Source organism: Myotis nattereri (genome assembly GCF_964212035.1).
Source record: "Myotis nattereri genome assembly, chromosome: 11".
Taxonomy (NCBI): Eukaryota; Metazoa; Chordata; class Mammalia; order Chiroptera; family Vespertilionidae; genus Myotis; species Myotis nattereri.
The window spans coordinates 33440603-33455175 of NC_138086.1; the positions used below are offsets into that span (position 1 = coordinate 33440603).

At 40.2% G+C, this 14573-nt stretch overlaps 1 protein-coding gene across 1 annotated transcript; it reads left to right on the forward strand.

Moving 5' to 3' along the window:
• Positions 1 to 2095: 2095 nt before the first annotated feature.
• LOC308527445 (heat shock cognate 71 kDa protein-like) lies at positions 2096 to 4250 on the forward strand (the record flags this gene model as incomplete). Its single annotated transcript, XM_081102774.1, is given in 4 exon segments — positions 2096 to 2295; positions 2297 to 3225; positions 3228 to 3390; positions 3392 to 4250. Coding segments are annotated over 4 exon segments (1926 nt in total). The 3' UTR covers positions 4026 to 4250.
• Between the last annotated feature and the right edge of the window lie 10323 nt (positions 4251 to 14573).

Sequence of the window (14573 nt, forward strand, 5' to 3'; positions counted from 1 at the left end):
TTTTTCTATAATGACACCTGTTCTGCCTGCACCTATCCCTTCCCCACCTCTGTTCTCATACAATCTTCCCATCATCAGCTTCAATTTGCTTGCTTCCTGCTGAGAAAGCAGAAGCAACCCATGCTGGCAAGAATGCAATAGGAAATTCCATAATAAGGTGAGTTTTTTTTGTTGCACTCTCTTCATCTCCCAAATAAACATGTCGTCTGTAGCCAGCTCCCTCTGTAAGGGGCCACAGAGAGTGAGGCAATTGGAGGAGATGGCCAATCCGAAAGCAGGGGCAAGGGAGGGGGCAGAGATAATGGCCTGGGTGAAGTGGACAGTGGAAAGTGAGAATGCAGGATATTTTCATGGGAATTAGTATGGAGCATGGATACAAGGAAAAAGACCTACTGAGAAATCAACTTAAAAGGCAAGTAGGACATGTAGGTTAATGAAATATATTCCAAGAAATAAACACTGGGTTTTATTGCAGTGATGGCCTGAGTAGAGAATATTTGGGCTCACACTTGGACATAAATCCGTAAGATGCTGAGACAGAAGTTGAAGAATAACTCAGCTAACTGCAGAGTTCCATGTGGGAAGAGGAAAAGCAGGGGAGAGAGCTAGCATTCTGGGTCATAATGAGCCAGGTGCTCTGAGCAGTGGTTCCTGCACCTGGCTGATCATCACACTCTTTTGAGGAATTTAAAAAAATATGGAATGTGGTCCTTCCCTGCACTCACCCAACTGAATCTCTAGATGTGAAAGCCCAGGGACATGTATGTGTATGTATATAAGATCATTTGCCACCTCAAGTCACTTGAGATGCATTTCAAGTCATTAAGAGGACTGCTAATTTGGGGAATCCAATTCTCATGTATTTTTTTCAATGAGCCAAGGAGGTAAGTTAAGGAGGATGGACTTCATGATAATGAACTAGGGACTTCTGTAAGAATGCAGGGCTTGTGGTGTAAAGAGAACGTCTTGTACTAGGTCTGGTGGTTAATGAAATAATGGCATGGAGAAGCCTCAGTGAAGCACAGCCTGTGGGGCCACATCTGCTGTGTGGGAAGTACTCGGTGACTGTATTTCTGCGACTCTGCTTTGCCAGCTTCAGGATCTACCTTGAGAACAGTTACAGTTGATTAGTTGTTTTTTTAAACAGGATGTCCCATTAGACTGATCATCCTTTACCAATAAATCCTTGGATCCTGGGACGTGGAGTGCATAAGAAAAGCCGTATGGTTTATTATCATGGTGAGCAGTTTGCCAAGATGCATTTTCACAGTGAGGGGAAGCATGCTGTCAGAGATGAGAATCTGGGCTTCATGTCAGACATACACGTGATTCCTGGCTCCACTGGTTGCTGCTGTGTGACCTTGGGCACATTCCTTACACTCCATATGCCTCAGATTTCTCATATGTGAAACAGGGGTTTGGATATTATCTGTTTCATAAGTTGGTGTGAGAATTAAATGAGAAAATACATGTAAAGAGGTAAAGAGTTCAGGATAGTGTCCAGGGACATACTTTGGGGTCAGTAAAAAAAATGCGTATTTCTTGAAGAATTCTCTAGCACATTCCTTAGTGTACAGTGGCAAGTTCAAGGACCATAGTGGATCAGATGGCATAAGGTCACATATTTGCTAAGTGGCAGATTTGGGTTTTAAATCTGAGTCTGACTGACTTTAAGCCTGTGCTCTTTTTGCTGCTCAGCACTGAACATTGGCCACAGGAAATAAGTAATCACAAATCAGGGGCTCTGAGTGCCAGGAAGAAAAGGAAACCACCTGGGCAGATGGGAAAAGGATAGGGTCACACAAATAAGCGCAATCCCCCACCTTCCAGAACAATTCAGAAATTGAAGGAGATAAAAACATGAGCATGATAGAACTAAAATAGAACCTACTGAGAAAGTAACTGGTTCTTGGTAGAATATATGCTGTGACCAAGAACTTGGAAAAGAATTTAAATATGGGAAAGACAAATAGTGGAAGAAAGAATCAATTTGAAATTCCAAGGAAACAAATGGTAATACAAGAATGGAGCTCACTGAACACGGGGACACCAGTTCGGGTCGGTCTCTGCCAGCCGAGCGCGCACACCAGCAACCATGTCTAAGGGACCTGCAGTTGGCATTGATCTTGGCACCACCTACTCTTGTGTGGGTGTATTCCAGCATGGAAAAGTGGAAATCATTGCCAACGATCAGAGAAACCGAACCACCCCGAGTTATGTTGCCTTTACTGATACTGAACGATTGATCGGTGATGCTACAAAGAATCAAGTAGCAATGAATCCTACCAACACGGTCTGATGCCAAGCGCTTGATTGGACGTAGATTTGACGATGCTGTTGTCCAGTCTGACATGAAGCATTGGCCTTTGATGGTGGTGAATGATGCTGGCAGGCCCAAGGTCCAAGTAGAATACAAGGGAGAGACAAAAAGCTTTTATCCAGAAAAGGTGTCATCCATGGTTTTGACAAAGACGAAGGAAATCGCAGAAGCCTACCTTGGGAAGACTGTTACCAATGCTGTTGTCACAGTACCTGCTTACTTTAATGACTCTCAGCATCAGGCCACCAAAGATGCTGGAACTACTGCTGGTCTCAATGTACTTAGAATCATCAATGAGCCAACTGCCGCTGCTATTGCTTACGGTTTAGACAAAAAGGTTGGAGCTGAAAGAAATGTGCTGATCTTTGACTTGGGAGGTGGCACTTTCGATGTGTCAATCCTCACAATTGAAGATGGAATCTTTGAGGTCAAATCTACAGCTGGGGACACCCACTTAGGTGGAGAAGACTTCGACAACCGAATGGTCAACCATTTCATTGCAGAGTTCAAACGCAAGCATAAGAAGGCTATCAGTGAGAACAAGAGGGCTGTCCACCACCTTCATACTGCTTGTGAACGTGCTAAGCGTACCCTCTCTTCCAGCACCCAGGCCAGTATTGAGATTGATTCACTCTATGAAGGAATCGACTTCTATACCTCTATCACCCGTGCCCGATTTGAAGAATTGAATGCTGACCTTTTCCGTGGCACCCTGGACCCTGTAGAGAAAGCCCTTCGGGATGCCAAGCTTGACAAGTCCCAGATCCATGATATTGTCCTGGTGGGTGGCTCTACTCGTATCCCCAAGATTCAGAAACTCCTACAGGACTTCTTCAATGGAAAAGAGTTGAATAAGAGCATCAACCCTGATGAGGCTGTCGCTTATGGTGCAGCTGTCCAGGCAGCCTTCTCTCTGGAGACAAATCTGAAAATGTCCAAGACCTGCTGCTGCTGGATGTCACACCTCTTTCCCTTGGCATTGAGACGGCTGGCGGCGTCATGACGGTGCTGATCAAGCGCAACACCACCATCCCCACCAAGCAGATGCAGACCTTCGCCACCTACTCCAATAGGTGTGCTCATCCAGGTTTATGAAGGTGAGCGTGCCATGACCAGGGATAACAACCTGCTTGGCAAGTCTGAACTCACAGGCATACCTCCTGCACCTCATGGTGTCCCCCAGATTGAAGTCACTTTTGATATTGATGCCAATGGCATCCTCAATGTCTCTGCTGTGGATAAGAGTACAGGAAAAGAGAACAAGATTACCATCACTAACGACAAGGGTCGTCTGAGCAAGGAAGACATTGAGCGCATGGTCCAAGAAGCTGAGAAGTACAAAGCTGAAGGTGAGAAGCAGCGGGACAAGGTGTCTTCCAAGAATTCACGTGAGTCCTATGCATTCAACATGAAAGCAACTGTTGAAGATGAAAAACTCCAAGGCAAGATCACTGATGAGGACAGACAGAAGATTCTTGACAAGTGCAATGAAATCATCAACTGGCTTGATGAGAACCAGACTGCAGAAAAGGAAGAATTTGAACATAGGCAAAAAGAGTTGGAAAAAGTCTGCAACCCCATCATTACCAAGCTGTACCAGAGTGCAGGAGGCATGCCAGGAGGAATGCCTGGGGGCTTCCCTGGTGGCGGAGCTCCACCATCTGGCGGTGCCTCCTCTGGGCCCACCATTGAAGAGGCTGATTAAGCCAGCTTTGAGCATAGATCTAGCATTGTTCCACACAAAATATTGAAGGACCCAAATTTGTAGCAAATTCCATGGCAGTTTTAAAAGTTGAGCTGCTGTATAGTAAATAACTGGGCATTCTTGATACTTGAATACGGACTGTGCACAGGGAAAGGAAATATAATGCACTTTATAACTGTATTGTAAAGTGGAAAATGCAGCATCTTAAATAAAACTATTTAAAATTGGCACAAAAAAAAAGAATGGAAAAAATAATCACAATATGCTACTTTGCTCTGTGGTAAACAAGACTACATATTTATAATAATGTAACCATGGCTTATTGATTTAACCTAAAGAGTGATGTTGCTATATTAGGTAGATTGGGGGAGGAATATGGAAGTAGTATACATGAATCCCATGCTCATCTATTATAGCAGGAAATCAATAGATAATGCACACAACGGAAAAAATAAGAGCTATTATAATAAGCATATTATGTAGAGCAGAGATAACTACACAAAGAAAGAAATTAAAGTGTTAAAAATGCTTGCCTCTTGGGAAAGAAGTTAGAGTAGCACATGGGGGTGTAAAGGATTTGCTTTTCATTAAAAACCTTTTAGTAGTATTTGTGTTCTAAATCTCATCTTCCTATTTTTAAATTAATAATTAAGATACAGTACCTATTAAAAATAGTTTCTGTCCCAGCTGGGTGGCTCAGTTGGTTGGAGTGTCATACCATGCATCAAAAAGGTTGCAGGTTCAATTCCAGGTCAGGGCACATACCTGAATTATAGGTTCTGATCCCTGGTTGGGGCAGGTAATGGGGACACCAATCTCTCCCTTTTTCTTTCTTTCTTTCTTTCTTTCTTTCTTTCTTTCTTTCTTTCTTTCTTTCTTTCTTTTTTTCTTCCTTTCCCTCTCTCTCTCTCTCTCTCTCTCTCTCTCTCTCTCTCTCTCTCTCTCTCTCTCTCTCTCCTTTCTCTCTAAAATCAATAAACATGTCCTGGGGTGAGGATGTAAAAACTATAGAGTTTCTGGTTTTCATAGTCCACATCAACTGGCATGCTTCACTGATAGGAAGGTCCAGTTTGTTCTGCTCTCTTTTTAAGATCATATGACATTATCTGTAATTTTACAATACTTCCTTGGTTTAATCTAGAGTGACTGAAAAAAATTATATTGAAAGAGCAAATGGAATATGGTTTGGGTCAAAGGAGAAGATGGGTGGGAAATCGTAGGATGAGAGAAGGCAGATTTATAAATCCTATAAACCTTGGAAGAGTAATTAACATCAAGAAAATGCAACAATTATATAGCCTTTACTAGGTACAGGCACTGTTCCCAGCTCTTCTATATGAAATAATGTAATCCTCACAACTCTATGAGGTTAGGTACAATGATTATCTCCATTTTATAAATGGCAACACTGAGTGAGAGGGTTGAAGTCATTTTTTGTCAAGATTACATGGCTAGCAAGTGACAAAGTCAAAATCTGAACCCACACCCTCTGGCTCATAAACTCCGAGCTCTTGGATGTACACTATAGACGTTCTGAGTACATGCACACATCTAGGTTCTGGGTTGAAATGGAAAACAGGAAAGCTCACCACAGTGAATACAGGGGTTGCAAATAGGTGGGGGAAGCTTCTCGCTTCCGCGTACTGGTTTTAGCTGCTTAGAATGTCACTTGCTTATTATCAGATAGCAAAATGATGGGGGAAAAACCTCAGTAAGGGTGCCAAACATGAATTTGTTCTAAAGTGATGACAAAGATTCTCTCTTTGACCTTAGTCCAGCTCCTCTGAGACCCCTACTGGACTAGTCCTGACCATGGGCTTCCATCTATTCCTGGAAGAATTCAGTTTTGTCAAGAGCCCTGCTAAGTCAGTTTCGTTGGCATCCCCACCTCCAATATCTGATCAAACTTCCTCATTTCTCATAATCCTCCAAGTGATGTCTGATTATTCTGGGCTGCTTTCAGCAAAAATCTAATGAGTGGGTTTAGTAAGAATCCCTCTTCCCTAATGTTTCCTCTTAGTAATTTTCCATTAACTGACAGCTGCATGCCAGATCTGTTTCTTGGCTATACATTCTCACCTGTCCATGCTGTTTGGAATCGAGCCCAATTCTATACTGAGATCTCTTACCCCTATTGCAATAGTTTCTGAATGAAATCTATTTTTACTGCCTTAACTACTGCCCAGCTCTGGTTTTCTTTGACAGCGATCAATCCCTTGGCACCTGTGGATGGCCATGTTATTAGGAGATCGTTGCTGAACTACAACATAGTATTACCTCCCAGGGCTTTGCTCATTTTGATTAGACAGCTCTTACTGACCCACGCCCCCTATGCAGCCCTCTGTCCATAACCCTATTCTGCCTCTCCCCTCCATTCCCCCATTTCCCCAGCTCACTAAAGCTGGTTACCTGGAAATGAGAATCCAAATCAGAAGCTTAGCAGACTTTTCAAAGTGATGAAAGAGGAATAGGTAGAAATTTATAAAACAGGAATATGGTTATATTCCTATAGTTAAGTGCCATTTACTGATTTTAAATAGTTAACGTATTCTCAATAAAAATACTTGACCCATTTTGGATAACCCAACATGCAAACATATATGGTGTAAAGATACCCAAGAGCTACTTGGGAAATTTCCCTTATAATTAAAATAGATCAATTTTATACAAGTCTCAATAGGAAGATCCATTTCTTAATGAAATATTTTCTCCCCTACTCATATTGCCTATTAATTTGTCTTTTGGTTCAACTTTTATTGGGTTATGTCTTCTTTTCAACACCCAACTTTTCACTGATCTTTAAAAAATATTTTCCCTACTTTTATCTATAAGTTTCAAGAACTTTGTCTTAATTTTTAAATGTTCTTCATTTTTATAGGAATTTGTTCCTCTTTAATAATTGCAATTATCTCCTATCTTTCAGTAATTATTAAAAACAATGATACTTAAGTTTTTCTAGTTTCCTTATCCTTATGCTTCAATTTTTTTCTATTTTGTCACTGTCCTTTACGCTAAAGCTATCCTTAAAATGTCCAGTGATCCACTGTCCATGCGTGTATTTTTTTAAATCTATCTTTATTGTTGAAAGCATTACAGCTGTCCCCTTTGTGTTTTTTTTTTTTTTCCTATTGACCCCCTCTATTTTCACTCACCCCTCCCAGGCCTTCACCACACTATTGTCTAAGTCCATTGGGCTATGCATATATGCATATAAATTCCATTAATCTCCTCCCCTCCCCCATCCCTGCCTTCCCTCTGAAATTCCTCATTCTATTCCGTGCTTCTATGTCTCTGTATCTATTTTGTTCATCGGTTTATTTTGTTCATTAGATTCCACATATGAGAGAGATCACCCGATACTTATCTTACTCTGACCAACTTATTTTGCTTAGCATAATACTCTCCAGGATCATCCATGCTGTTACAAATGGTAAGAGTTCCTTCTTTTTTACAGCCAGGCAGTATTCCATTGTGTAAATATACCACAGCTTTTTATTCACTCATCTGCTGATGGGCACTTGGGCTGTTTCCAAATCTGAACAATTGTAAATTGCACTGCTGTGAACATAGTGTCCATGCATATTTAAAATAGTTGTTTAAAAAACTGGGGGCAAGGAGCACATTTGGCTGGAGAGTTAGTCAGCTTCACTCTAGGACAACTGATTGGATGAAACTGTTCATTTGGTTAAGGGATGTTAAGTGTCAGTATTAGTAGGTCCTTTCTTTTGGCCCAGTTACTCTCATCAGAAGAGCATCCCCTTACTGTCCTGGGGGTAGATAGAGATTAGGAAGGGGGTCTCCCTGCCCGTAAAACTCCCTTTCATTTCAACGCCTCATTTAAGCACAGCTGTCAGCTCTGCTTGGGGTCCTGAGTCCAGGGATTTACTGATTGAATCACTCAAGTGAGGCCAGTTGTCTATGTAGATTGGTGGTGATGGTGGGGAGTTGGGGGGGGGGGCAGTGGGGGGGGGGTGACAGCTGGGTATCTGCTTAGAATCCAGACTTTCCACTGCTTTCACCTCCACTTTAAATTCTACCCCTCAATCCCATTGTGTTGGAAGCCTCCATTTTTGCTTTTGGTTTCCCCATGCCTGACTATACTCTGCAAATTCAGTATCTTCTTATCCTTTTATTTTCTCTCTCCCCAAATTTCATTGCTACCTTCCATCTACTGTTGTCTCCTTTCATTTTTTTCATTTTTTTGGGGGGGAGGGGGAGAGTATGGTTACTAGTATACGGCTTACTTTTAAAAAATAATCCATCACAATTATTTTGGTGGATTTTCATGACAGAACAAAGATAAACACACCTCAGATCTGCCACGTGTAGTTAGAAGTGTTATTACTCACTCTTTTATCTTTGGCACTAGGCTAATGATGGGATCAAGTGAAATTCAAAATTTCATTAGTGGCCTTTAAAGTTATTAATGCCATTAGCAAAGAACAGGGCATACTGAATTCAGTTTTTTTCCAAGCAAGTTTCTAGATGACTCAGGCTAAAACTGGAGATCTATAAATTTATTTATCAGGGTCATTAAGTATTGAAAGCTAAATTCAATGTCATGTAGCAGTGGAGAGAACATTAGATTAGAAGTTGTAAGTTCTCAGTTCAAGATATATCTCTGCCATCTTGAGCAAAATACTTTTCCCTTGGCCTCAGTAAAATATTGACAATTAAGTTACCTTCTAAGGTTCCTTCTAGACAAAACATGATTCTATTAGGTAATTTAAAATCCCTACTTGAATTCACCACAAATACTGTTACCTAATGTGTAAAATGCACATCATTGGTGGTCAAGGAAATAATTTTTAATGGTATGAGAATTCACATTATTAATCGCTATTTTTGTTTCTATAATTATGGATTTATTTTAATTTAGTATCAGGGAAAATAACTAGTGCAACAAAGCCAACATTTTCTCTGTATATACATTTACTTGAACTTCAAATTATGAGTTGATTTAAAATAATTCTGAAATATAGAATGGCACATAGTATGTGGACATGGTAAGAGTTAAAAAGACAGCTTGCAAATGAGTGCATTTTGTGAAACACGGCCCTCTCATGACATGTCCTTTCTTGACAATCTTTGCACACACATTTGTTCTCCACTTTGCAAAATCTGTGACTGTCCAGCTCAAAGGTTGTTTGCTTACTGAACCCATTCAAGATAGAAGAGTTCATTGTAACTGATCTATTTACACAGACTGGGGACTGTGTCTCATTCATTTTGTATCTTGAAGACATTAAAGTGTTTGGCTCATAATGGATGCACAATCAATACTTGTTGGAAGAATAAACCAAATAAGTCTATCGATAAATATAATGGGCAAATGTTTCCTGTAATTGATTTCTTTTCAGCAAGGACTGTCTTTCCCCTTATTAGTTCCAGAATATAATGTCCAAAGAACCCAAAGCAAGAAGGACAAGTCTCACATGAGAGATTTTAAAAAAATAAACAGAAACTATTGGAAACTTTTGAGACTAGTATAGATCCCTGTAAATTTGAGGAAGGAAACATTTCAAACATCACTGAATTCTGAGATTTGAAGACACGGGGACTCTGGCCTCTTCCATAGAAATGGAGATTATCTTCTGTTAGAGAAACTTATATTTTGTAGGCTTTATATTATAAAATCTAAAGTCTACTGTAGTTTGAATTTACAAAGAATTTCTATACCTATCATTTAATATTATCTTTATAATAATGCTTTGATGTTCATATAACAGAAGGGGGAAATGAGGTTAGAAAATTTAGTTAAATGATTTTCCAAATGTCACTGAGCTGGCAGTTGGCTTGAGCAGGAGTCTACAAACTATGATATGAGGTTGGGGGATAGAAAGGCAGCTCCAGCCCACTCTTTGTTTTTATAAATAAAGTTCTACTGTAACACAGATTCACCCCTATGAGAGGTTAACTCGATTTTACATATGAAAAATAAATTGAGGCAAAGAAAATGGTGGATTCAGGAGGATTCAACCCAGCATCCTAACCCCAAAGACTTTGCATTCACAACTGTGCTGGTACTGGTTTTGGGGTCCAAATCCTAGCTCTAGCTCCGTGACCTGGAGGAATTTGCTCCTTATAGCTGGCAGATTAATACTTGTCAAATGGTTAAAACAGAGCATGACACATTAAAAACACTCACAAATTATTATTTTTATTAACATTCAAAGTCTTTCATTACTCCATTTCTTTCCCGTAGTAAAAAAAATCACATCAGAATTATGGGCTAGATGTCCTATATATGCAGTCTTATTTAAGTTTTGTAGTAACCAATTATTAATCTCATTTTAGTAGGAAAAAAAATGGAGGTTCTGAAGGGTTATATGACTTGTTTTGTAACCTTGGTCTCTGGTTTTTAAGCCTACCTTCTGTACATTACTCCTTCTAATATAATCATTTCCCTTAAATAAACACAGTGATTATATAAAAAAAATGAATGGACCATTTCTTCCCTCCCTCCTGACCAACCAACATATTAATCAACCATCAACAACAACAGGCAGGTGCATTCATTCTCAAATTCATCTCTGTCTTGCTTGCCTTGTTCCCTTTAGCAAGTTATTTCCAGAGTCTGAAGTATTCTGTTTCCCCAACTTCCTTCATTGAAATTCTATTTATACTTTGAAACTAGTTTTGAATAGCACTGAATCCTTAAAGACTTCTCTGATCACCAAAGACAGAAATAGTTTGTTCTCCTCAAAATCCAATAATGTTTTTGTTTGTACCATGCTTATATGATGTATGTTGATTTATAGTATTATTTTCATATATGCCTTTAAGGTACCCTTAGAAAGTGGTAACTTTAAATCCTTAGAGGAAGGTGGGATATTTAGCCCTCCAATGGAATATACTGGAATGTTTATTTTATTAAAAAGAAATCTCAAAGTGTTATTTTGAATGCACTTACAAAGATATCCCATCTGCAGCACCGTGTCTTGTATTATTAAGTGGTAGGCACTCAATCAATATTTACTCACTCTAGACCTCAAGTTCTTTTTATAATGCTAATTTCATACTTTCATTAGCTCAGTACCACTAATTTAAAAGCAACAAGATAATGATAAATGACATAGAATAGATAACACCTTATCTTTGTGTTCCTCATTTCAAAGTGTCTAATTTATTTTAGATTCCATGTTAGTAGCTTAAATATATTTCAAGTTATTTTAAAAAAACTAAAAGTGGCCTGGCTGGTGTGGTTCAGTGGTTGAGTGCTAACCTGTGAACCAGCAGGTCATGGTTTGATTCCTGGTCAGGGCACATGCTAGGATTGTGGGCTAATCCCCAGTAGGGGGCATGCAGGAGTCAGCCGATCAATTATTCTACATCATTGATGTTTCTCTCTCTCTCCTTCTCCCTTCCTCTCTAAAATCAATAAAATAACTAGCTAAATAAAAATGACTTTTGGTAGATTTCAGCCCATTTTTGCAATACTCATAATATGACTGATCTATCATTCAAAGTGAGTCCTTTCAAAGAAACAACCAAAGCATGATAATCTATTTATTTGTGTTCATACATTATCAGCAATGTTCATATTTCTCAACTTAGTTTTGCAGCCTCTGCTTTATTTTTTATTTTATTTGCCTAATATCATTCTTAATTGGGAATGGAGAATGCCACAACAGTAAAATATCACCTACTTAAATTAACATTGCAGGGCTGGGAGGGGTGGTATGAGAGATAGTCAGCTTGAATTAGTAAAAAGCTGCATTAGATAAAATTTCTTTAAACAAATACATGGTTTCAACTACATTGGCAACTACTAACAGAGGAGTTTTCAAGTAGAGGCTTTAATGCCAATTTTTAATCAAAATTATGCATATGCATGAGAATAATTTAATTTAAAAGCTATTCAAAATTTTAAGTTTATTCTTACACAGAATTTGATAACCCTTTCATGAAAGCACAGAATTGTTTCCTACCCCCAGACATTGAGTGATAAAAGTCTCTAGGATGAGCGGAGATTGGAGGTTGATTCAATGACCAATGGCTAATGATTTCATCCATCATGCCTCTGTAATGAGGGCTCCATTAAAACCCCAAAAAGGAGGTCTGGAGAGGTTCTGGGTTGGTGAACATGTGGAGATTTAGAGAGAGTGGCAAGCTCAGAGAGGAGGTGGAAGCTCCATATCCCTTCTCTATACCTTGTCCTATGTGTCTCTTCCATCTGGCTGTTCTTGAGTTATATCCTTTTATAATAAACTAGAGGCCCAGTGCACAAAATTCATGCATGGGTAGGCCTGACCTGCGATCACGGCTGATCTGGACCTTCTGGCTGCTGGTTGGGGCCTTCCTTCATTCCGTGCCACCTCTTGGTAGTCAGCACACGTCATAGCAAGCCATCGAACTCCTGGTTGAACTCACGAGAGGATGCGCTGTATATTAGCCTTTTATATATATAGATTGGTTATCTAGTAAGCAAAATATTTCTCTGAGTTCTGTGAGCTGCTCCAGCAAATTAGTCAAATCCAAGCATGGGATCATTGGAACCTCCAATCTACAGTCACTCAGTCAGAAGCATAGGTTATAACCTGGGTTTGTGACTGCATCTGAGATCTTAGGTTGGGGGTTAAGAGAGAATCCTGTAAAACTGATCCCTGAACCTGTGGAATCCAATGCTGTCTGGGTAGATAGTGTTAGAATTGTTGAGTTGTAGGATACATAGCTGGTGTCAGAGAATTGCTTAGTGGTGTGGGAAGCCTAGCATCCCCCACACCTGGAATTGGGTGCAGAACCCATTAATTCCCAACATACGTAATACATACACTTATATTAATAATTTCAAACATGTTCCATTAGAATAAAGTGACTCTCCTATGTATACTCAGGTGAGAATTTGTCCTCTCCTAAAAAGGAAAATCCCATGGTCTTATCCAGTTCCAAGTCCTGGATTTCTGGGTGATACATTCTTCTTGGTTATGTGCAGGTATAGTTCCTATTCATGTACCAAGTTATGCCTAAATTATACTGTTAGCCAACCTCACACATCCAGGAAAGAGGGTAGGACGAATAAAGGATAACTGACTGCAGAAAATATTTCCCTTTTGGAAATAAGAGAAGGGAACACAATACACAGAGTCACTGTGCCCACTGTACGTGGCGTCATCTTCTGTGGACATACCTGAGAGGAGCTTTGGGGAGCATTTCCCTGGCAGGAACTTGATAATATTTCTAAGGAAATATTTGTTGAGTGAGTGCCTAAATAAAAAAAAAAAATACCAAGCATGATACAACCTGTATTTATCTGTGAATTACAGCTTGCTGACTTATCACTACCACTTCTGAGTCACAGAACTTCTCCCATGGAGAACTACGACACTACATTTTAGGATTTATTTTATTTTATTTAATAGATCCTTTTAAAACCAAACTGAGCAAAAAGTACTATACTTGTTCTATTGATTGTCAAATATCCCTCTGTTTTTTCAACATATTGTGAGAGTTCACAGAATGCCCACCAGGCTGCTGGGGTTTGCCAATGAAAGCCCACATTGAAATGTTATAAAAAAAAAAAAAGAACACTTTATCATAATCACAGATACTGTACATAACAGTAATTTGCTTCTTGAAAGCTAATTACAAAAGTTGTTTGAAATAATCAGGCCCTTATTCAGCAACTCAGGGAGGAGAACAGCTGCATAAATACTTACTGCCCCGGCAATGGCAAGAGAGTAGAGTGGAAAAAAATAGGTTAGTTAAAAGTTCAAACACAGAGTGAATAAACAAAATGGAAATAAATTCCCTTAGCTCTTCTTAGTGACTGTAATGAACATTCAAGGATGTCATATTCCTGGTTTTCAGCATACTATTGAAAGACACTTTTGACACAACAATGAAATCTATTAGAATTATAAAGCTCTGGGTATCTACAGGGTGTCCCCACAAAATGTTTACACACTTTAACCTCTGATAGCTCAATTTTTAAAATGAAATATATTTTTACTAGAGGCCCAGTGCACAAAAATTTGTGCACTCGGGGGTAGGCGGTCCCTCAGCCCAGCCTGTGCCCTCTCACAGTCTGGGACCCCTCGGGGGTGACCACTTGCTGGCTTAGGCCTGCTCCCCAGGGGATTGGGCCTAAGATGGCAATCAGACATCCCTCTGGCAGCCTGGAAGCCCTTGGGGGATGTCCATTTGCCAGCGGGGAGCAGGCCTAAGCTGCAGTCAGACATCCTTAGCGCTGCTGAGGAGGCAGGAGAGGCTCCCACCACCACTGCTGTACTGACAGCCATCAGCCTGGCTTGTGGCTGAGCAGAGCTGCCCCCTGTGAGAGCGCACTGACCACCAGAGGGCAGCTCCTGCATTGAGCGTCTGCCCCATGGTGGTCAGTGTGTGTCATAGTGACCAGTCATTCCCAGTCTTTCTGCTGTTAGGGTCAGTTTGCATATTACCCTTTTACTATATAGGATAGAGGCCTGGTGCACCGGTGGGGGCTGGCTGGTTTGCCCTGAAGGGTGATCCGGATCAGGGTGGGGGTCCCGTTTGGGTGCCTGGCCAACCTGGATGATGGGCTGATGGCTGTTTGCAGCTGGTCACACC